Genomic DNA, 24663 nt, shown 5'->3' with positions numbered 1-24663 from the left:
TCCAAAATGTACTTCTTAATGAAGAACAAGAAGTATGTGTTGAGAAGCAGCAGCACTACAGGTAAACTGACAGTTTCTAAGGGGATACTTTAACAGGAATAACATGGAAATGGGCATACAAATTTGGCTTAAGTTTGTTGAAAAAAAATCATACTCCAAATTTTTGAGAATGGTAAAATAAGCCATTTTTACATAATGAAATACAGATTTGGTAGTCTTAGTCCAAATGAATACAATTAAATGATCAAACATACCTTTGTGCAATATTCCTGCCAAGGCCCCACTTCAGTTCTGAATTCTTCAGAGACTGAGTGAGGGCAGGAATGAGGTGGATAACAATCTTCTGGTTCAGCATTGCTGCTGTCTCTAAAATACTATAAACTTGATATGAGTATGTCATGCCATACTCCTGGATGAACAGCCTGAAAGTGAAACAGGCAATTAGAATCTGGTACAATTGCATGGTTCAGTATCTACATTGTGTCAGCTATAACCTGAACACAGGAAAGATCATTTCATGTAAGATTTCATAGAAACAAACAAAAAACTATGGAATACAAAGACTACTGGTGACATACTGGCTTTAAAATTCATGTTTCTTCAGTCTCAGCTTTCCAAGTGCTGAGATAACAGGTATATACCACCACACCCAGTTTGGTGACACTTTAAGAGATAAGACATGCCAAACTAATACCTCAATGATGGGGGCAAAAAGGAAGATGTGTAATTCTAGGAGAGAAAAACAAAGGGGGCTGGAGAATGACTTTAGTTCTTTCTACATAAAAATCAGTGAGTAAAGAGTATAAAAGATACCAAGGAAGAAAATGTTAGTAGCTCACACCAGTAATTCTAGCTACCGAGGAAGCTGAGATTTGAGGATCTTGGTCAGTCAAAGCCACCAAAGCAGCAAAGTCCATGAGACTTTTTTCCAAATAACCAGCAAAAATCCTGAAATAGAGCTGTGTGGCTTAAGTGGTAGAGAGCAGACTTGAGTAAAAAAGCTCAATACCAACACACTGTCAACAAACACACACACACACACACAATGAAATAGAGCTGTGTGGCTTAAGTGGTAGAGAGCAGACTTGAGTAAAAAAGCTCAATACCAACACACTGTCAACACACACACACACACACACACACACACACACACACACACACACACACACAAGTCAGATTCTTTTTAGCCCAATTCATCTTTATATCAACAATAAACTTAAGAAGAATAAGTTAGTTATAATATGTACCTTTATATTCATTAAATGAACAAAAGACTAAACACAAAGCCTTTACAAATATAAAAAGATATGTTAAATTCAAAATTTCATAAATTTCATTTATCATAAAATAAAATCTATTAGCTATTAATAATAGATCACATTCAATTTCTCTCCCTTTTTTAGAATTTCACAGTATTCATAAATTCACCATTATCAAGTAATCAATGGCAGATGAGAACTAATTATGATTTGAAAAATCCCCCAAAATTAATGAATCTAAGACCGAACACAGAATTAAAGAAATTGACTCCAAATTATTTACCAGGGTGGGTGGCAAGGTAGAGATAAGTACAATCAAGGGGAACTTGTAGGAATCTTGAAAAAAGCAACAGTAAAAAATGCTGCCCCAATAGAAAGAATGAGATTTTTTTTGAGGTGGGGGCGGCCATTGTGGGGCTTAAACTCTGGGATTGGGCGATGTCCCTGAGCTCCTCAGCTCAAGATGAGTGTTCTACCACTTGAGTCACAGTGCCACTTCCAGCATGAGATTCTGAAGAGGGCAAAGCAAGACAAAGGAGAAGGGAAAGAATTCTTGAACAGCAGTTATTTTTGTGAACCACAGATCCACTCCTGTAAGATCCATGCTTCACAGGTTAAACAGAAGGGAGCTCTGTGAAGCACAGTATAGAAAACAAGTCAGAGCACTAGGAACATGTGCTTTTCCACTGGGTTCTGAGGAGTGTGTTGAAGCACACTGTGAAGGTGCAGGCACTGGTCACTGTGATTCACAGTTTCCATTCTTCCTTTCTAAAGCCACAAGAAATTTCAAGTGGGTTTGCTTATCTTTTCCCTGGCACTTTTACTTTTCAATACAACAACACAGTGTAAGAAAACTACTGCCAAAAAAACAATAATTGAAATACTACACACAAGTAGTAACACATTATGTTTTGGATAATTAGTTATTTAAAAAACATGTTGGCTGTCAAATGGCTGGCAATCGTCTCCTGCCAGTTGGCTTGTTTTCCAGTTACCTAAACACAGAAGTCAGCTGGGCGGCAGGATCTCCCTCTGACCCCACTTGGCAGGTTTTTACCATGTATTGCAGGTTCTCTGTGGCCAGCCTTTTAACTAGGAGGAAAAATTACAGCATTACACAGTGTGTCTGACCATCTGGTTCCTCATTCTTAACACTCTTGATTTAGAAAAATATGTTGTTTCCTTGAAGGAAGAATATACTTTTTTTTTCTTGGTAAATTTTCAAAGTAGAATAGTTATGAGTTTTTGTTTTGTTCTCAAAAATATCTAAGAAGTTTCACAGTCTATTTTTGAGTCTTAAAACTGAAACAAATAGCATGTGATAGTAAAAGGGTCCCATATACAAAACTAGTTCTCCATCCTAAGCTTGAGAATGAAACAGAAAGAACCCTTTAAAGACTTATATATTTGCAGATACTTAAAATTCCTCACAACTTCTCACAAATATGTAAGTAGCAAACTAAATACCACCAACACTTCACTTAAAATGTGAATTCCAAAAAGTAGAAATAAGCTGGGCATGACAACACACACCTGTAGTTTCAGCTGAGGCCAGCCTGGGCTATGATAAGACCATGTCTCAAAAACAAAGAGAACATTTGTGTTCTTTAATGTTTAACCAAATTAAAAGTGTGAACTTAAGAACAATCATAATGCAAAAATATTGCTATAGCTTGATTCTTAAATAGTCCCAATGGTACATGTGCTATAGTCCCCCAGGCCATGGTGTCATTGGGAGGTGGTGGCACCTATAAGAGATTGGGCTTCATGAAGAAAGTCATTGGCTGGGTCCTTAAAGGGAATGGGGAAGGGGGGGAGTGGGGGGTGGGGGATAGGAGACATTCTTTTCCTTTTCCTTTCATTGCTCCACTACCATGAGATGCAGAGCTACTTCCCCTTACATGGTCCCGCTTTACTTAGAGTAGTTTATTTTGTGTAATATATTTTGGTACTTCATTCCCTTTAGGTCTGAATAATACTCCATCATATGAATTAACTGTATATTGCATAATCATTCAAAAGTTAATGGACAACTGGATCTTTCCATTTTAAGGCTGTTAAGAATACTGTTGGGTTGAAATGAACATCCATATACATTTTCTTTTAAATTGACAACTTGATTTCCTTAACAGAGCTCAGCTTTAAAAAGAAAAGAGTAATCATGTTTATTTTTTAAACCAACAACTTTGTTTTCATATAATTTCTATATTATATATTCATCCATTTAAGTGTTTAATTCACATGCAATTTGATGGCTTTTAGTATCTATAGAGTTCTGCAAGTATGCCACCATGGTCAATTTTTTAATTTCATATAGAAACTACCTTATCCTTGTAAGCAACCACAAACTTATTTCTGTGTCTAAGGAATGGTATTGATTTTATCAAGCTATTCAGAATGACACATAATTTAAAACTGTGAACTTATTATTTATGGTATTCTCCATTTCATAGTTCTGATTTAAAAAAATTTTTTTTTTGGTAATGTAGTTCGAACTAGGGCCTAATGCTTGGTAGGCAGGTGCTACTTCAGCCATATCCCTGGGCACCATTTAATATCTTTGGACTACTTTTGAGGATAAGTGGCTAAAATCATGGAAAGCAAAATTGTGGATAAACATTAGCTACTGTTCTATTTTCTCGGGGTAAACAAATTTTGTATTAAACAGTACAACAGGTTTTTGCTGAAGTTCAACGTATGCATAAGTTTTCAAGGAGAACAAAATTTCTATAGCATCTGGAAGCTACCAGTGGACAGTCTCTGGGGATAACTTGATGCTACCAATAAGTAAGTGTACTATATACAATCATTACAAATTTTTCCTAAACCTGGGATTTAGGAACAGTAAAGGAACAGTTTTAATGTTAAAATAAATACAGATTTAGAAAAAAATGCATATGTTTTTGAGATAAAACACCATGTCAAAAACTGATTAAGCATTCCACTACCACTCTGGGTACTGTCATCAGATTCTTCCGGGCAATGTAGTCATTTATTTTAGCAGTTAAAAAAAAAGATAAACACACGTGTGCCTGCTTACATTAAAATTTCTTTAGGATAGAACTATGACTCCTATTCTGCATATTCCCAATAAGCTTATTAAACTATGTTACAGTAGGGATTAAATAAGTCATATTTCAAAGCCATCACTAGAAGCAAGACTGGTAAGATCAAAACCAAAGAACTAGAATCAAAGCATCCTTATAGGTACTGTACACAGACCAGCTTAGATATCCTAACAGATCATGATCAGAAGAAGTATGCTGACCCCTGATACTTGATAACTGATAATTGTGTTTAGTACTGGAGTTAGACTGAACAAACATTTGAGAGCCTAACAAGTCTAATGAGAGGAAATAAAGTATTTGTCTCAAGGAAGAAAAACAACAACAAAAAAGACCCTAGAAAATCAAAACTAAAATAAGTAGAAATCTAACAGTTTTCAACCATTTAATCACACCTAACCTCAGCTATTATTTGGTGTCTGTTCTTTAGCCATGATATACATCAATGGATAAAAAAAATTTGTAACTCGTCATTGATGGACATGGACAGTTGCTTGACTTGTCAAAAGAAAGTAAAGACAAGAAAGAGCAAGATGATAAACTAACCTTGGGGCTCGTTGACCAACAGCAAACATTTTAATATGCCAGGGAGGAGGAGATCCACCTCAGAAACCTCTACCTTGGTTTCCTTGAAGAGCTGGAGGATGAAGGCCAAAACAGATGCTAAGCGAGGAGGAGGTACGGATCCCTTAAAATCAAAGTAGGATTTCCTAAAAATAAGCAAAATTTTGTTTTTTCTTTTGTGTAAAGCTTCAATAAAGTGAAGTAAATGCTATATACTTCAGAGATTATCGAAACTTACCAACTTCATAAAGTTCAGTTTAAAGGTTTGTGCTTCAAGCATAAGATTTTAGAAGCAAATATTCCACATCCTTCCAGTATGTGAGAAGGCCCAAACCATAATACAGACATAAATGAAATTTAAAGCAACCTGGTTTTAAGATGAACTTAATCAAACCTAATTGTTAATTTGTTTTTTTCTTTTCTAATATAAGTCTGATCTCCCTTATCAGCACCTCAATACTTCAACACCTTCTCTAATGTCAAATTTGCATAAATAAATCTCTACTCACATTATTTTGTTTACAATTTAGGAGGGAGTCTTATGTTTCCAGATAAATAAAAGAACTATTCTAGGAATTAACTTCCAGCCTAGCTTTTACTTTCTCCTATAGGGAAAAGAACTAGAGAACTAATTTAAGATTTAATGCCACCTCTCAGGGCAAGACAAATTTTAACATTACAACTCAGCACAGACTGTAAGGAGCATAATTTACCTAACTTCATCTCTTAGCATGGGTTGAATGTACATTTGCTGAATGAGAGAATGAGTGAATGGAAGTAAGATTACATAGTTTCTTTGAAAACTCTAAACAATACAAATAGTCAATATTTTTATTTGTTATGGTGCTAGGGATAGAACTCAGGAACTTGTCCATACCAGGCAAGTGGTCTACAACCAAGAACTACGCATTTCTCAATCTACTTTAAGGTATTACAGACCTAAGTATTACTTCATCTACGTTAGATATCCATATTAGATATCCATATGAAAACAATAACTTACACAAATCACTAAGGATCATAAACTCCTTTGAGGGTAGTAATCATGTCTATTCCATAGTGACTTTCAACAAATAATAGACTCACAATTATTATTAATATTAGATTCATTCATTCTTTTGAGAAAAGTTTAATATCTTTTGTTCATTTCTGAATTACTAATGCCCAGAACAAATATTTATTGATAACCTATGGTGTGCCAGGCACAAGTCTAAAAATAGGCAAACAAAATGAAGTTTTGTTAAAAAAAAAAAAAAAAAGCAGGTGCCAGTGGCTCATGCCTGTGATCCTAGCTATTCAGGAGGCTGAGATCTGAGGATGGCGGTTCAAAGCTGGCCCGGGTAGGAAATGCTGTGAGAGTCTTATATCCAATAAACCACTCAGAATACTGGAAGTAGTGTTGTAGCTCAAGTGGTAGAGTGTTAGTTTTGAGCTGAAGAACTGAGGGACAGCACCCAGGCCAGAGTTCAAGCCCCATGACCGACAAAACAACAACAACAACAAAACCCCCCAAAACAAACACTCTCCCCCCAAAAACGAAAAACCAAACATATGGTCTCATTTAGAGAAATTGTTGGAGGGGAGGGAGACATTTACAGCGTAACAGGTGTTTTGGTAAAGACAGATGCAGAATTCTCAAGAATTAGCCCTAAATCAGATGGGGGAATGCAGAGTAGAGAAATAATGATTAGAGGAGGTCACAAGGGCCATCTCGTGAGTATTAAAAAAAAAAAAAAAGTGAAAAACAGAAGTGTTACATTTTTAGAAACTAAAACATTTTTTTTTACAAGATACTAGGTACATAAAAAAAGAATTAAATCAGGTCCAATCCTAAACAAAAGGCTATACATTTAGTTTAATTTAGATAAGACTCCTGAGATTACTTTCCCACAGTCTCAAACACTGATAGATACTACAGTTTGGCTGGAAATTCAAGTAAAGCAAAAATACCCAAAACAAACAAACAAACAAAAAACCTCAAAACCTATTGTGAATCTATAAATTGAGGTAAGCAAGGCAGATGACTTCAGAAAGCAAAGAACTGCATGGCAAAATGAAATTTTAGGTGAGATTTAGCCCAGAGGGATGACATCTTGATGAAGAAAATGGCGTGAACAAAGTCTCAGTGTAGGGAAGTATAAAAAGTTTTTGAGAAGCAATAACTAAAGCAATCTCACTAGGGATGGTACAGGGCATCAATTTTAATGTATTTGGCAAAAGGAAGTGACAGATTATAGAGAATTAAGATTATGAAATTTACCACATGGGGACAAAGAGCCAATAAAAGTTGAGGACCAAAGAGTGTCAAAACTGAAAGGTACTCTAGGAAGACAAAATAAAGGACATGGAAAGACAGAATTTCAGCACTGAGTTCTATAATGAAAGGTGATGGGTATTATTTGGTCATAAACAGAAACCCAATATTTGGTAAGAATTATATATATATATATACACACACACACACACATATATATATATATACATATATATATATATACATATATATATCACCATCACTAAGTGTTTAGGAACTGATTTCATATGAAGGTAAATATTACATGAAGACAAAGAAAGGTCTGTTATTCAATCTCCCCTCCCCTCTCTACCCCATAGAGCTGAGAACAGAACTCAGGGCCTTGCACTTGTCAGGTAAGTGCTCTTACACTGAGCTAAATCTCCAACCAAGTCAACCTTTTACTGTCACAGTTTAAGGACATGGAGTTGAGTTAAAAAATCTAAGTTTCATTTCTTTGCTTTACAATGAATTACAGTGAGTAGTTAAGATAGAACTTCATATTGTTTCCTTTTACTTATTAGCTTTCACCTTTTTGGTATTTTTTATAAAAGTTGTTACATTTTATACAGTACAAAATATACTTACTGTTCATGGATGAAAATGAAATACAAAGTATATTTTTAGAAATATATATATATATACACATGCATAATACATACACATAATGTCTATGATACATACCTGAAAAATAATAGTGACATAGGTAAGAACAATTTTTAAATGAGCAAATATCATTTTAATAAATTCACTTTTTTCTTGGGAAAAAGGGTTTCTAAACTACCAGTATCTTAAGGCTTATCAATATCTTTGACATACTGCAGTGATACTGGTTAATAAAGTTGGGTATATACCAGATGCAGGGGTGAAAACGAACTTTACAACTTCTGGGGGGGTGGAGAGGGGAAGGTGGGGAGGGAAGAGATGGTAGGGGAAAAACAAAGGGGAGGTAACAATGCTCAATAGGAAATGTTCTCATTACCTATCTCATGTAACTGTAACCCCTCTGTACAGTATTTTTACAATAAAAATATATATATATATATAAAGATGGATAATTTGTACACGCATTCCTCAGTCCTGAGCTGTACCTTAATACTTGGACGACATGTTTCTTTAGAGATGACACCGGTGGAACACTAACAGAGTTTCTCAGTGCCAGTAAAACAGGATGTTGTCCAGGACTTGAGACATTCGGTGAAGCTGGAAGAAACCGTCCAATATACTGCTCAATAACATTCCCTAGCAAATGGTTCATATAGGCATTTGGATTCTGAGACTGACAGCACACAGCACACATGCCCTACAGGAGAAAAGAAAAAGATTAAATAAAACAAAAAGAAAAAACTAAGAGGTAAAGATTCAAAAATAAGGTTGGCAACAAAAACTAATATAGCTGCAAGCATTCATACACATCAGAATTTGTAATATCACAATCACAAGAACATCTGGCTTCAGGTAATACACACTTGAGCCTACAGGAGTTGAGTCTGGATAACACATCTGCAGTGGTATCTAAGCAAGTTGTGAATTTGGGGAAGATGGGAAAACATAGAAGAAGAAAAAGAGAGTTTCTTTCTTCTTGTCTCAAAAAGTTGATCACTATAATTATACACTAAACATCTATGACATTAGTCTTTTTATGGTGTTTAAACCAGTTTCTTATATCATCACACAGAAATATAAAATGTGGAGGTAGGGGACTTTTAGGGTAGATGGGCAAAAGGTTTTCTGTGAGTTTTTTTTCTCTAAGAATATAGAAGTTGTGCTAAAAATGTTCTGTGTTTAGAAATGGTGTAATTTTAAAAAATTAATAATGTATGAGAAAGATTATGACTCATAACAACAATTAATTTAGAGGGTTTTTTCATCTATGTAAAGCACTGTGCCGAGTGCTTTAAAGTCATTATTTTATTTAAATATTTCAAAACCAACTACCTCTATTTTATAGCTAAGAAAACTAAGGTTTAGAAAAAAAAATAACTTTCTAGAGGTCACAATGATTCCATACCTGTTGATATGGAAGGGATTATTTCCATATATCTATACAGACACACATATACATGCCAGATTTTCTTAAAGCTTCTGCCCTTGCACAAGTTGCTTTCTCTGACAGCAGCATCCTGAATCCTCTCCAGTCTATCTTATACCTAATATCCTCCCCAGTGCTTTCTCTCACATCTCCCAACTCCAGTCTGGCTGACAGACAGCTAGTCTCTAAAGAAAATATTGAGCACATCTCTGTAAGTGGCTGCACTAGTCTGCATCCTCTCTACCTCAAGCCTGAGGTGAAGCTGCTTTTTCATCTTTGTTTTCAAAGGCAAACCCCAAGGGAAATTTAAGACTTGCTCAATGGATAAGCCATACACATACATGTGCCCTTGAATTTGTAAGGTTCACTTTTAAAAACTGTATTAAGTAAGCTATGTTTTAAGGCACACTTTCCTTTTTGTAGCTTTTAAGCAGCTGTACATATACCTGGAGATACAAAGGAAGACTCTTCTGTATTGCAGTCAGCATAGGTGCAGGCAATTCCTTTTCTTGCTGTAATACTACATGTGGTAGCAGTAAACAGTCTATGATCCGAAATAATAACTTCTGGGCTTTAGAGGTGGCAAAAATTTGTGCCCATGATTTAACAAGAAATCCTAATAAAGAACAGAAGTATAATCAGTTATGGTTATCTTCTAACTTGAACATTTTGTTATCCCATAAAAAATTACTTTTAAAGCATACAGGACCAAGTTAATAAGACAATAAAATATATGCCATGAATCAAAGCACTTAACATTAAGGCACATATTTCATTAATGATATAATTTCTCTGAGTTTTAGATTAAGAAAAACATAAATGTGGAGGGAAAAAATGGTGATATATAGACCTACAATCCCAGGTATCAAGTGATAAAACAGCAGCCACACCGTAGTTTGAAGTCAGCTAGGAGAAAAAAAAGTTAGTGAGACTCTCCCCATTCCCATTTCAACAAAAATGCTGATTTGATAGCACATGTGAGAGGCAAAGGTTGTTTGAGGATAGCCCTGGGCAAAAAAATAGCCCTATCCAAAAAAATAATTAAAGCAAAAAAGTGCTGGGTACATGGCTCAAATAGAGTACCTGCCTGGCAAGGCTGAGTTCAAACTCTACCAGGACTAGGGGGAGAAAAAAAGAAAGAAAAACATAAATTTCTGAGCATGACACTTACACATACTACTCTGCATTTATATTCTTGATAGTTCTATTTCTTTGTTTTTATCTTACATGTAATTTTACAGGCTTCTTCAATCTAACTTGCAAGAAAGAGAAGTATAACATGTAATTGTTAAAATAGGAAAAGTGAAATTCACTATAATACCTTGGAGAAACTATTTAACCTCCTTGGATTATAGCTTTTATACCTTTCAATTATTTAACATAAACACAATTTTGTTTTTTAAAGAGAGACTTCTTTACTACTTGAAATTGGATCTTTTGGGGCTGAAGGTATGTCTCAGCGACAGTGTCTAGCAAGTATGAGGGCCCTGAGTTCAAATCCTAATCAACCCCCAAAACAAAATATGAAATAGGATCTCTTCCATCCTAGCACCAGCTGGCATGGTCACCTGGCACCAATGATGACAGCAAAACTTGAAAAGATGAGTATGTTTTATTTAATATAACAAATATGAATGTATAATTACAATTTAGATGTATTACTGTTACAAAAGTCCCACTTATTGAAGAAAAAATAAACCGAAGAGATTAAGCACTTTCCCAGATATGAGAGTGGCTTATCTGGTACATAAACTTTTATATTTTACTCCATCTTAGAAAGTAAAAAAGATGGTAACATTCAAAGTCAAACAAAAACTTTAACATCTAAGCTCAGAAAGAAAACAAACATGCTTGGACTAGTATATTCATGTTTTCTTTAAAAAAAACAACTAATAATCACTTCTAGGAACAGCAGCATTAATCTTCTGTTATAAAAGGAAGTACAATAATCAATCATAAAGAAATACAATGTTCACTTAGCAATATTTTAAATAATGATGGTTTGCTCCTCATATTTTTCAGTGGGTGGAAAACTTGAGTTTGACAGCAATATAAGCAGACCTCACATTCTAACTAACATTACTACTATATCATTAAAGGAACTGCCATTGTCATGAACATTTGAAATGATTCATAGGACTCTCATGTCACAAAGGTACTACTTACTTAGAAGAGGCAGGGAATCTTCTAACCCAAAATGATCACCTACATTTGTACTTCATCTTTAGAAATGATAAAATATCTTGGTGAAAGTAGTTAAGTTTTATGAGTTCATAGAAGGTAAATGCTTTGTCTTACTGCCTTCTCAGATTGCTACTTTTTAAGCTTCAGCTAGAGTTTGTGTAAGTGTACATGGTGCAGTGGTGGGGGGTAAGTTCAAAACTTGTAATGAGGAAAGATGAAGTCTTTTCAGTTTAAAAAAAAAGTTGGGAAAAATTTAAATACATGTTTTTTTTTTTTTAAAAGAAAAAAGGTCCTGGTTGTAGCTAAATTATTTATTTACTGATGGAAACATATGCAAAGAAATGTTAATACAAAGGTACTTTCTTCATACAAAGATTACTGCTATGAAAGTTTTTGTATAGTCTCTTGGGATTGAGGTACAGGAGCTACCACTCCCTGGGGACATTTGCAAAGAAGTTGAGAATTGTTAAAGCACTATTAAATATTCTTAAACCGCTACTGGTGTTGGTGATGAGCCTCTCTCCATGGGCACCCCTTTTGATGTTTACTTTTTCCTTTAGTCTAGGGCTAGGTGATTTTATTCTCTGGTAGTCGTTAGGATCTTCTGGGGTGCCATAGCTGCCTGGAGTGAACTAACAAAGAAGCCAGCCAACTGTCCTCATGACAGCCACAGCTGTTTGCTACACTTAGTCCCAACTTCAACTACTCCAGATTGCACTTCATTTTTTACATAGACCTTGGTGAACTCTAGATGACACTGTAGCCATTAGCAGGGAGGCTGCAGTGTATATACACCCTCTGATGATCCTATGAAAGCCTATGACTAAATGCAAACCAAGTCCTTACATTGTATGAAGAGACTGCCACTGCTGGTATAAACATCCGGTCCCACTCCATTTCTAGTTGCATAAGTAGCCTATTTGGCTGACTTTAGGAGTCAGTTAGAAAGTGCCCTTCTGTACTGGTTCCTTCCTTACAATATTAGGTCCACTCAAAAAAGCTTCTGGAGTAGATTTTTCTTACCTACTCTGGCTTTTGGTCATTAGCTAACAGGTTGAGCTGGTAACTCAGATAAATAAGAGATGGCAGTAGTTGACAACAGCAAAGCCAGTGGCAGAGCCTTGGTGGCAGTATCACAGTCACAGTTGCCATGGCAGAACCATAGGTGGTACATTATAAGTGGCAATAGTGGCCTTCTCAGGGACAGAGCAGTAGCAGAGTGGAGACAGCAGATATAATATGAGCTGACACTATCATAGGCTGAGGTACCACTCAGAAGGCCCTAACATTAGAGCTCTAAGATTAGAATGCACCACCACAGGCCAAAAGCTACAAGACCCATCTGGGGCCTTGGGTTACAGCACTAGAATAGCCTCTCCTTGCCTATCCAAGATTCTTATGTGGGCAAAGCCACATGGCCTAAGACAGCTGATTGGTAAGTGTACTGTTATATATTTAAGTACTGTTACTTATATTCAGGAAATATTCTTGCTCAGAAACATGAACATAATAATATGTACTACTTCTAGTTTTATAAAATCACTCAATTTTGAGAAATAACAATTTGTATCTGCTATTCTTTACATCACAGAATTTTTGTTGCTGTTGTTTTGGGTTATGATGGTTTCACTCAGGGCCTGGGTCTTGTCCCTGAGCTTTCTTGCACAAGGCTACTATTCTACCATTTGGGCTACAGCTCTACTTCCAGCTTTTTGGTAGTTAATTGGCTTTGAACCTTGATCTTTAGATCTTATCCTCCTAGGTAGGATTACAGGGATAAGCCACTAATGTCTGGCAGAAGTTCTTAAACCAATATATCCTCAATTTCCAATCCAATACTTGGTACAAACTCAGAAAATAGTCCATTGTTTTGTTCACAATAACACATGAATGAAAAATCTGAGAGATATGGATAGTTTAAACTTTAATAGGCACCCATCAAGTACACAAATGATAGCAAATGAAAAGCCAAAAAAGATGTCCTCATGAAGTACAATTGAGAAGAAATACAAGTCTACTTGAGAATGTGAGGTGTGGGAGGGGGCACCTGGTCTGGGCACTCAAGGGTGGGGGTGAAATTTCATCTGGAAGACAAAATGGCTGAAGAGACAGGGATGATCAAAGAGGAATGGAAACAGAAACTAAGAGATATGAAGAATAAGAAAACCAAACCCAAAACAATCCTTCCTGTAGCTCCTCCTTAAAATGACATAAATAGAAGGGAAATGAAAGCTATTATTAATGCGTCAACCCTGTCCCTTCGGATATTACAGAACTATGATTAGGTTTAGGTTTAATATAGAGGGCTAAGGAAGGTTTATGATTATCTCTCTGCCGTGGTGGTTAGGATATCTCAACTCCAACTTATTTTCAATGCTTCTGAAATGTTTATACTTGTTCTTTCCTCATTTGATTCTAAATCATTAAAATAAAGAGAACATAAATTACTTTTTCCTAATTCTTAATGAGTAGATGAGTAACACTGTAGCCACATACTCTTCCCAGTCTTTGGGATGTAGGCAGATGTGAAAGAATACAGATACATATGCCACTATATCAGAAATCAACAAGGTGACAACAGAGTAAAAAGCTCTCAATTATTCCTGGGCAAAATCTTGCCCTCGATCTAATAACATCAATTTCAATGTGATTTTGTATTTTCTGATAAGGCTATCATATATTTTCAATGAAAAGGCATATCCTATAATTTGTTTGGCAAAAATCAAAATCTCATAGCATCAGAGAAGTTTTTCTTAGAGAACAAATGCATTATAAATTTAAGCTTAAATGCTGAAATACTTACTAATCTAGCTTTTACTATATCAAATTTATAATAAATCCCTATTTATATTTTTCCTCTAAAATTAAAATGTCTGAATCGCAAGTGGTGCACATTCTACATCATTCATATTTACATATTTTCACATTCCCCTTCATCTTTCACAACAAAGGAAAAAGGTTTCAGACAGTCAAATCAGGTTTATTTATACATTCAAAGATTAAAGGGAATAGATACAAGGTTTTGGCCACAGAGAAATAAAAAACAAAACAAGAAAAAAATCTTAAATTCTATACACAAACTTCTAAGAAAGTATTTCTCAATTACTTTTATCCAGTTCCTATTTTTGGTTAGCAACATGGTTTTAGTGAGCAAAGATATTCAAATTACTGGCTTCCTAAAGAAAGATAAATTCCATTATTATAGAACAAGCACAGAAAAAACTTTTTTTTTAGAAGAATGAAAACACAGTATAAGAAATTTGAAGTGTAAATATCTTTAGTGCTGTATTAAACTCTCTCCTGACCTCAACAGAGCAGACCATAAAAATGAAAGGGAGTAATCATTTTCTTGTGCTTTTAATTCTAATCAAGTATAGAAAGGCATTAAAGAAAGGTCTATTTTAAGAAGTACTCAGAACACAACTCATGACAATACTGATAGCAACTAGTTTTGTATGTTTTTTGTACTGAGTGTAAGTACTTTTTGTATACATGGTGTATGGTATGGTATGGTTGTGTATAAGGTGTGTCTGTGTGTGTATGTGTGTGTGTGTGCGTGTTTGTGTTCTGGGACTTGGACTTGGGGCCCAGGCACTGTCCCTGAGCTTCTTTATGCTCAAGACTGATACTCTACTGGAGCTAGAGACACAGCTCCAATTTCAGTTTTTTAAGTTGTTTATTGGAAATAAGAGTATTTCATGGACTGCCTTGGTTAGCTTCAAACCTTGATGCTTGGATCTCAGCCTCCTGAGTAGCTTACAGGTGTGAGCCACTGGCACCTGCATAGAGCATGAGTAATTATGAAGACAATTTAATATGAACACTTGAAGGGCCAGAATGAATTATTTTATATCACCAAATTTCATCTTATTCTTAGATTGCACAGGGTAAGTAATTTGGATGGTCTATTTTGTCCACTTGGATGGATACAACAGGTTCAACTAAGCAAATATATATGGCAAAACAGCATCAACAGTACATACCCATCGTCTCGTAAGTTAGAAGCAGCCCTGCACTGGATGTTTTTTTCCCCAAATAAGGTTTGATGTATTTTAATATTTCACCAAGGTATTCTAAAGACTTTGTGACCATGGCAGATTTATCAGTAAGTATCTGAAGATTCCTGTAAGTTATACCAACAGCCTATAAGCAAAGGAAAACATGGAAAATATCACTTAACTTGCCAACTCTTACACAATACAGACTCTGAAAATATTTTTTTTGTTTTGTTTTGTTTTGGGTCCAGTCGTGGGGCCTGAACTCTGGGCCTAGGTGCTGTCCCTCAGCTCTTCAGCTCAAGGCTAGCACTCTACTACTTGAGCCACGGCGCCACTTCCGGCTTTTTTCTTTCTGCTTATGTAGTGCTGAGGAATCAAACCCAGGGCCTCATGCATGCAAGGCAAGCGTTCTACCACTAAGCCACCTTCCCAGCCCGAAAATATTTTTTTTCTTTCCAAAAACACACTATCATACTTGGGCCTTCATCCTTAACTATTGCAAAAGAACTTGTAGTTAAATCATGCAGTTTTTCAACTATAATGGCTCATACCTTCATTTTATGACTTGAAATCCCCAAATTCAAATCTCCAAAATCTTACAACAAAGACTTGTATGTTACTAAACTCTTATGAGAAAAATCTCTAAGAAATTTAGCTTTACTGTATGAATTGATATCCCATCACCCCTAGAATCTTCTTTATGAAGCATCAACTGAAGCTTAATTTTCTCAATGAAGAGAAAAAAGGTTAGAAATGTTAAAATGAAGAAGTTGTGAATAGAAATGTGAGATGAGGCAGTGAGAAAAGAACAATAAAGAGGAAAAAGAAGAGAATAAACTCAGGAAGGTAAGGTCAGTTCAAGAGGTGAGAGGCCAAAATGAACAAAGAGAAGACCTTCCAGAGATGGGCTAGAGAGATGTCCAACACTAAACCATGAACGGCACCAATGCACACAGTTAAGTGATCCCCTCCCCAGCTTTCAGTAGATAAGAGAGACGGCAGGTAGCGCAATTATCCAAGATTGAGGGTTTGTGGATGAGAGTAAAAGATAAAAGATCAGACTGTAAGGGCATTATATTATAGATGAAGTGAACCTCTTAAGGTGGAGGAGATAAAAAGTACAAGGTGGAGAGAAGGCCGCTTAAGGTGGAGCTGAGAAGTACAGGCTTGGGAAAATGCTCTACTTGGATAAAGGGAAATGAGAGGTCATAATGTGGTTGCTCATGAGTTGGATGGAAACATGGTAGTAGTCCAAGCACTTTCTTATGACTCAAGTGATGATATAGTTATGGAAGTGGGATAAAGCACACAGCACAAGTGAAGAACACTGAAAGACCATTCATTGGAAGATTTTCAATGACCACTTAAGGAGATATGCTGCTAGTAAGATATGGAATGAAGAAAAATAAGGAACCCAGTTAAATGACTGTTAGAAAAGCAAGTAAGAAGAGACAATACATTTGTTCTGTTTGTTTTCCCACATTAATCTAAGCATTCACATACGTAAAAGTGAGGACCTTAAAAAGCTTTGTATTATTTAGATTATATCTATTTGTATCTAACATAGTAGAATATTTTAAATAATTTATGTGAAGGCATATAAAACAATGAACACTATATTCAATATATATAGGTACAAAATTATTTTCTACCACAAATTCATGAGAAGTGTGGGGACTTTGTTTAGTTATGGTTTTCTGACTTAGTGGGGGACTGAACTCGGGACTTCTCATTTCCTAGCCAAGTGCTTTAACACTTCAGTAATACCCTCAAGATCAAGAGTGGTATTTTCTGGATATTTTTGCAAATCTCTTTATATCTAGCTTAAGAGAAGACAACTAGATTTCAAATCTGTGTCTATATGTAATTCTTACAATGTGTCACAAAGAAAAATGTATCTTCATAAACACATATAGCTGCAAGAAAAAAAAATATATTTTTTGGTCGGTTGTGGGGCTTGAACTCTGGGCCTAGGTGCTGTCCTGAGCTCTTCAGCTCAAGGCTACCATTTGAGCCACCCACCACTTCTGGTTTTCTGGTAGACTTTCTTGCCTATTCTGGCTTTGAACCATGATATTCAGATCTCAGTCTCCTGAGTAGCTAGAATTAACAGGCATGAGTCACCAGTGCCTGACTTGGAAGAAGTTTCTTTTTCAAATAACTATGAGGATTTCTCTTTAGTATTATGAAAAACTGGTAGTTCTTGGAGGCCAATCACAACTAAGCCACATTATTCTGAAGAATAATGGGATCTGAGACAATGTCTATAAATATTTTGTACTTTGATATGTATGTTTGGTATGTTCTGTTCTTTGAATAAAATCTTTTACCTATGAATGTTTACTAAAAAGCCAGTTAGCAGTCATTTGGAAAAATTTGACTCACTGAGTTAGATACTACCCAGTGCCGACACATTTCATTATCTATATTAGAAAAGAAAATGCAAATCTATACCACAGTCATTCTCTTCAGAAAAGTATTAGGAGGCTCTCAAGTTCATGATGGCAAATATAAGTTTCCTCCAATTCTAATTTTCCTGAAAGCTTGTGATTATAATAATTATATTAGCAACAGAAACTGTCAGTTGTTTTCTTTGAAGTGATAGGCTTGCTTTGCTTTCTTCATTCATTTTTGAAAAAATACCAAACACCCAAGTGGGAAGGAATAACCATATTTTGTCAGTTGTTCTTTCAAGATAAAAGCAGTCAGTGCAACTAGCAACTCAAATCATCATACAAGTCATTTCATTCAGACAACCACATTGCTTTGGCATGCAACAAAAGTGCTTTATGTGCACTTTGCACTGTCATTCACAGAAACTAAAGTATACGTGGCTAGGGTCAAAATGCAATACAACAAATATTTTACAGCTTCATTAAGGATATTGTCAACAGTGGTCTGCCCTGTGACTACATAGAAGTATACATTTTAACAGGCTAAAACCTTTTCACCATTTGTGCAAATGTCAGTGAGCTGGTGTAACCTCTTGAGCTTGTCAAGATTCCTAGGAATCTATAAACAATACTATTGAATATCAGTGCATCTCCATGCTTAGCTTTAAACTCCCCAGAGCAAAAAACAACAAAAAAACATGTACTTTTTACTTCTGTTACTATATTTGTATGTCATAGTATCATTCTTGGGCAGAAAAGCATCAACATATCAGGCCCAACAGGCGTTTTTTTAAAAGGCCTGCTGGAAAGGAAGTGTCTTCACTGGTGTTTGGGGCTTTAGATTTTTGGAAAGTTTCTCCTCATCCACTGAAAATAATGATTCGCCATATCTAAAATCATCTATGCACAGTCTAATTTATGTTGAATATCTGCTTTCTGCAAGTCTGGAATTCTGCTAGTGCAAAGTAAAGAGAACATAAGTAACCTGTCTAATAAATGAAAATCATGTACTGAGTTGCTAATAAGCTTCCCTGACAAACAGTATTTCATGACTTGTCACAGCTGCTTCCTGGAAGAATCAAACATATCCTGTGTGATTTCCCTGGGAAAGAACTGTTGGAATCTCCAGACTTCATCTCATACAGCTTTTCCTTTTGTTGTTTTGTGTTTCATATCCTTCCAAACTGGTCATCACTGCAACTATAACTATATGCTGAGTCCTAGTAATCCTTTTGCTGAATCAAGAACCAGAAGATAATATTGGGAACTCGGATATAACTTTAAACAAGTTTAAAAGTGAACCCCTTGTTTAATTATCCCTACCCTGAGGAAAATTTATAAGGTATTACCACTTTTCTACTTAAAGGTAGTATGTGGTTAAAAATGACATTCCCTTTTAATCTTCAATCCTTTCTAAACTTCACAGAGTTATATCCAGTAGTATTCCTGCGGCTTTAATCTACATTATTGTGATTGATTTTCATAAAAAGTACTTTGATAAAATCAGACTTACTTAACAACTTTCATATTTTTCCCAGGATAAATTCTCAACATCGTATGCCAGGATGCTCTGAATTCTTTACCTATTGGTTAATTTACCAACCAATTGGCACTAAGGATAAAATGCCTTGTATTGTGAGTTTAACCTTTGTATATGTCTTATATTCTCACACAAGTAAAAAAGTTCTCTGAGATCTACGACTTTTTTTTTAACCTCTAAGAAGTCCTAAATAGGACTTTTTCCTTGGTAGGGCTTTAAATCTCTTCAGTATCTAGCATTTAGAAAAAACAAAACAATTAAGGTTTGGTGATAAAATAAATTAATATGAGCTAGAAAAGACTTTGAAAACTAATGGAAAGCTTGACTTCTATTTCCCTTACCAATTCAGAATTGTGGGTTGAGATTCAGTCAACAACTAAGTAAAACAGTCAACAGAAATGTGTATTTTACATCTGTATATTAATAAGTATCATTAAGGCTTTTAGGACGTATTTAGTTGTTGGACCCCTGTACTTTATCTTGAGTTAACATTATGGAAATGGTTGATTGTTATAATTGTCTTCATAGAAGTTAATACTGATTCCTCTGGAAAAATAAACCAAAGACAAAACCAACAACAAAAAACATTAATCCAGGCACATTAACAACCTCAACTGGCTCATAAAACTAATGCTATTATACAACTTTTATTTCTTTAGTCACTAAAAACAAAAATTAGAATGGGGCTATTTATTTTGAAGAAAAATAAAAACAAATGGGTAAAATGTTAAAACTCTAGCCATGCATCCAATGAAGTAGCTGGTGCTTGTGCTTAGTGTTTGCTAGAGTTAGGCTGGTAAATATTCAGCTGGAGTTATTGTGAAGCCTGCACAACTAAATTTACTTCCTGGCTATCTAAAGAACATTGTTATCCAGCAATGTCAGAGTATGATAGTCATAAAATTTTCGTTGTGTTTGGAACAAAGTTTTTATTCAGTATTCCTTAGTTTTATTAATTCTTGATTAAACCTAAATTTTCTGCCATCATTAGGAACAAACTACTCTAGACCCTTAGATTCCTATTTTTCTTGCAGAATTTTATAATAGCAGGCAACCAATAATACAATTCACATTAAAACAGTTTATTTTATAGAAAAAGATTAAAACATTTCAAGATTCTCTGAAAAATAATTGTAACTGCATCCAGACAATAATAGAAATATATGAGCAATACCTCAAAGAAATGAATAAGTGCTTTTTTAGGGTCTTCAGGGACGGGCAAATATTCAACTTGAGACTTTGAGAAAATAGTCTTTACTTCTGGGAGTTTAAACAGTAACCTTGTCAGCTCTGTCAATTGTTCCATATATTCTTTTACTGTTAAAATAAAATAAGATGAATGTTTATTATGTAAAAATCACACAACAGAAAGTTTTATAAATACTGTACATACATATGTGAGGAACAATGAATATACAGGATTCTTCATTTATAATGTTTTCTTTGAAAATTTATATTTTCACAAATTGAAGGCTAAATTTAGTTTCTTTCACTTATGAATAACTTAGCCCCCAAAATTACTCATGGAAAGCAAATGATGCAGCAAGATATTACAGAAAATTTAAAGCATATTTTTAGGCCAGGTTTCCTAAAGTTTACAAATTCCCATACATCACAGCTTTAGGAAAAGGCACATTCTAAAGAAAACATTAACTGTCTAAGGTATTAACAAATAAGTATCAGCATCAGTCAATGACTTATACTAAGACAGAATGCAAAATATCTAAGTTTTTAAAATGGGAGAAAAATGTTTACAGTTGGATGCTTTTTAGGGAGTTGATGGTACTATATGTGGATATTTATTGCAGACTTCTGCTTTTTTGTATATGTTTTCAGTAGTATGCACATATGCACACACACAATAAAAGCTTTTCACCTAAGAAATTTCCAAGAAAATAAGTTCTTTTTCTTTTATTTTCATAAAATAGAATTATACAGTTACAATTGAATATCAAGAAAGAGAACAGGTTACAAATTGACAGAAATTCTGTTTATATTCATTTACATTTAATATAAGTACATTTAATATATTTTCTTTTACTTTATAGAATAAAAAGCTCTACAATAAACACAAAGCTTTTCATGCCTAGCCAAACAGAAAGTATGCAACACTTACTTACCAACTGACTGTTCAGGGTTTATATCAATAAATATATCATCAGGCTCAGAGTTTTTCGTATACATTTGCAAAACACAACGGATCCATGATCTTACAGTTAAAGATTGAAAAGGTACATAGCCTGAATGAAAAATTGTTTCACATAATGTGCTGTAAAAACAAGTTGATAAATATTTTTAATGGCAATATAGTCTGAGATTAAAGAAATATATTCTAACAGATACAATCCCTTACCTCACTTACTTTCCAATAAACACACTAATGCAGATGTGCACTGCTGAAAATGAGCATTTCAGACATACAGCAAAAGACACATAACAGAAATTCTAGTTTTTGTTTGTAATGTTCTAATTTTTAATTTTGTGTTTCTCACTTATGATTGAGTTTATGACAAGGGAATGATTAACAATGAATACAGTTAAAATGAGAATGGGAAAAAGCACGTAGTTAACAAGGTAACATAACAATGAAGTGGCACACAGATAAAAACAAAGTAAAACAAAACAAAGTAATGGGCCTTGGAATAATTAAAGAGAAGTCATGACCATGTGGGTTTAAAACAAAACAAACCCTGCAAAAACAGAAGGTATTTCTACATGTGTCTCCTGATCCTCTTTTTTTTTTTTTGCTCCTCCATCCCACAGGTTTTCAGTGTGAAGGATTCCCTCCCACCGGATTCCAGATTAAGGTCATTCATAAATTATAAAAAAGTTGTTTCCATGAGGCCAAATGCCTGGCTAGATCTCATCATTGCTAATCTCTTTATAAATGGAAGTGGAGATGAAGATTTGCTTTCTTGTTTTCTTTTGTTAGTCCTATGGCTTGAATTCAGGGACTAGGTGCTGTCCCTGAACTTCTTTTGCTCAAGGCTAGCATTGTACCACTTGAACTATAGCTCTACTTCCAGCTTTTTTGGTAGTTTATTAAAGATAAGAATCTCATGAACTTTCCTGCCTGAGCTGGCTTTGAACCATGGTCCTCAGATCTCAGCCTCCTGAGAAGATAGGAATACAGCTTGAGTCACTGGTACCCAGCTAACAATGCAGATTTTCTTAACCTTAATATACACAAAACTGAAAAAAAAAGTATGTATGTCACAATTTTATAAATGCTGTTTTGAAATACCTTGAATAACAGTTGCCATAAAAAAGTAGTCAATACTCGGAGTGGCACTATGGCTCAAGTGGTAGAACACTAGCCTTGAACTGAAGAGCTGAGGGACAGTGCCCAGGCCCAGAGTTCAAGCCCCACTACCAACAACAACAACAAAAAAAAAAGAAAGAAAAAAGAAAAAAAAGTAATCAATACTAAAGAACACAGATTTGTCATCTATTAAAGCTGCATAACTTTTTCAAAGCCATGTAAAACTTTTGTGATATAAATCAATTTTACATAACAAATTATTTCCAATTTTAAAATACTTATTAACTAATATAAATGTTCATTGTTATTTTACTTAAATAAATTATTTCCAATTTTAAAACATATTTTATAACTAATATAAATTTTCATTATTATAGGACGTGCAAGCCAGAAGAGATTCTAAAGCAATACCAAGTGCAAATAAAATCCCTTACTTTTTAACTAAAAGCTGAATGAACAGACAACCTTCTTAGGTAAAGAAATACTCAACAAAGAGCATCTTTCTTCATTTTCATTGATACAAGAACTACACCATACTCTCATGAATATTTATTCTATTTCCCAACACCTTGATCTTACTCAAATCTTCCTGATCATTCCACATTATTTCTATTACAACTTTGTTTCTTCAGAACTATTTTTTTTGTCTTGAACTCTGGGCCTGGGCGCTGTCCCTCAGCTTTTCAGCTCAAGACTTGTGCTCAACCACGTGAGCCACAGTTCCACTTCAGGTTTTCTGGTGGTTTATTGGAGATAAGAGTCTCACGGACTTTCTTGCTTGGCTGGCTTTGAACCTCCATCCTCAGATCTCTGCCTCCTGAGTAGCTAGGATTACAGGCGTGAGCCACCAACACCTGGCTCTTCAGAACTTTTATGTAATATGGCAGGAGATATTTAGACATAAGGAAGCCACTGTTCAGGTAAAGTCTTTTTTTTCATGATCGCATAAGAATTAAATCTTTAACAAAAATTCTAGCTGTAAGAGAACGTTATTAACTCTATATATACCAGTGTCTTACAGATTCAGAAATAATAAGTATGTGATAGCCATCACAGTAATCACAGTAGAGAGTATAAAAAGTTTAGTTCAGAATCAGAATAAAACAGTTTTCAGAAGCTTTCCTTAGCAAAATTTGCCATACACAGAGAGACAAAGAGAGAAAAAGAGAAAGTAAAAGAAAGAAAAAAGGAAGGAAGATAGAAAAAAGATGAAAGAGAAGGAAAGGAAGCAAGGAGGGGGGAAGGAAGGAAAGAAGGAAAGGAGAAAAGAAAAGAGAAGAAGGAAGAGGAGGGAGAAGAGGAGAAGGAATAGGAAGGGAGAAGAGAAGAATAGAAAGGGATGGTAGTATAGAGATGTGGAGGGGAAAGAAAAGACTGAGAAGGAAGAGAGGAAGTCATGGAACAAAAATTAGCATTCTTACAATTGTCAAAATGTTGATATACTTAAAAACAAAATAAGACCACCTTACTGTGAGTATGTATACCAAAGATCAGTTTCCATTTGAGATTTTTTTTTTAACCTTGCCAGGGTACTGATCTATCAAGAGCTTGCATTAATGTGTACATCTGGAATAAAGGCACATACCTATTTTGTAGCACATGACTTAAGTATCTTGTTACAATTTGAGGACATATGATATCATCCCAACCAAAAAGCTGAATTATTGATATAACTGGCTGCGGCTGCAGATCAGACGGGGCCGTGCTTGGCATATCCGCTGCTAGCAAAGTGAAATCTAGATTTAAAGTTGAGACAAGCTTAAAGTGAGAAATTTTTAGTGTCTCCCCAGAGTACTACAAGTCAGGATATAGTATAGATACTTGCACATCCATGTTCACTGCTGCACTATTTACAAAAGCCAAGTTATGAAAACAGCCCAGATGCCCTCCAATAGATGACTAGATCCAAAAGAAATGTGGTACACATATACAATGGAACTTTATTCATCCATTAGAAAGAATATTATGTCATTTGCAGGGAAATGGATGGACCTAGAACAAATCATGTTAAGTGAGGTAAGCCAAACTCAGAGAGACAAATGGTGCATGTTTTCTGGACACGATAACTTACAC

The 24663-nt window shown here is 35.0% G+C and overlaps 1 protein-coding gene across 2 annotated transcripts in view; it reads right to left on the bottom strand.

The window, feature by feature from the left end:
- The window catches only part of Mms22l (MMS22 like, DNA repair protein), a 102008-nt gene that overhangs the window by 1828 nt on the left and 75517 nt on the right, over positions 1-24663 (bottom strand). For both annotated transcript variants that reach the window (XM_070010240.1, XM_070010241.1), the window contains exons 16-24: positions 24176-24326; positions 21449-21597; positions 20503-20645; positions 15381-15540; positions 9660-9829; positions 8273-8484; positions 4871-5034; positions 2255-2351; positions 255-422 (exon numbers count right to left, since the gene is read on the bottom strand). In XM_070010240.1, the coding sequence (XP_069866341.1) occupies positions 255-422; positions 2255-2351; positions 4871-5034; positions 8273-8484; positions 9660-9829; positions 15381-15540; positions 20503-20645; positions 21449-21597; positions 24176-24326 (1414 nt within the window). The remainder of the gene's footprint in view (positions 1-254; positions 423-2254; positions 2352-4870; positions 5035-8272; positions 8485-9659; positions 9830-15380; positions 15541-20502; positions 20646-21448; positions 21598-24175; positions 24327-24663) is intronic.

Source organism: Dipodomys merriami, unplaced genomic scaffold (genome assembly GCF_024711535.1).
Source record: "Dipodomys merriami isolate MVZ:Mamm:240054 unplaced genomic scaffold, mDipMer1.0.p SCAF_8, whole genome shotgun sequence".
In the NCBI taxonomy this organism is placed as follows: Eukaryota; Metazoa; Chordata; class Mammalia; order Rodentia; family Heteromyidae; genus Dipodomys; species Dipodomys merriami.
Note: the sequence above shows the minus strand (reverse complement) of the source record. Positions and strands in the feature narration are given on the sequence as shown.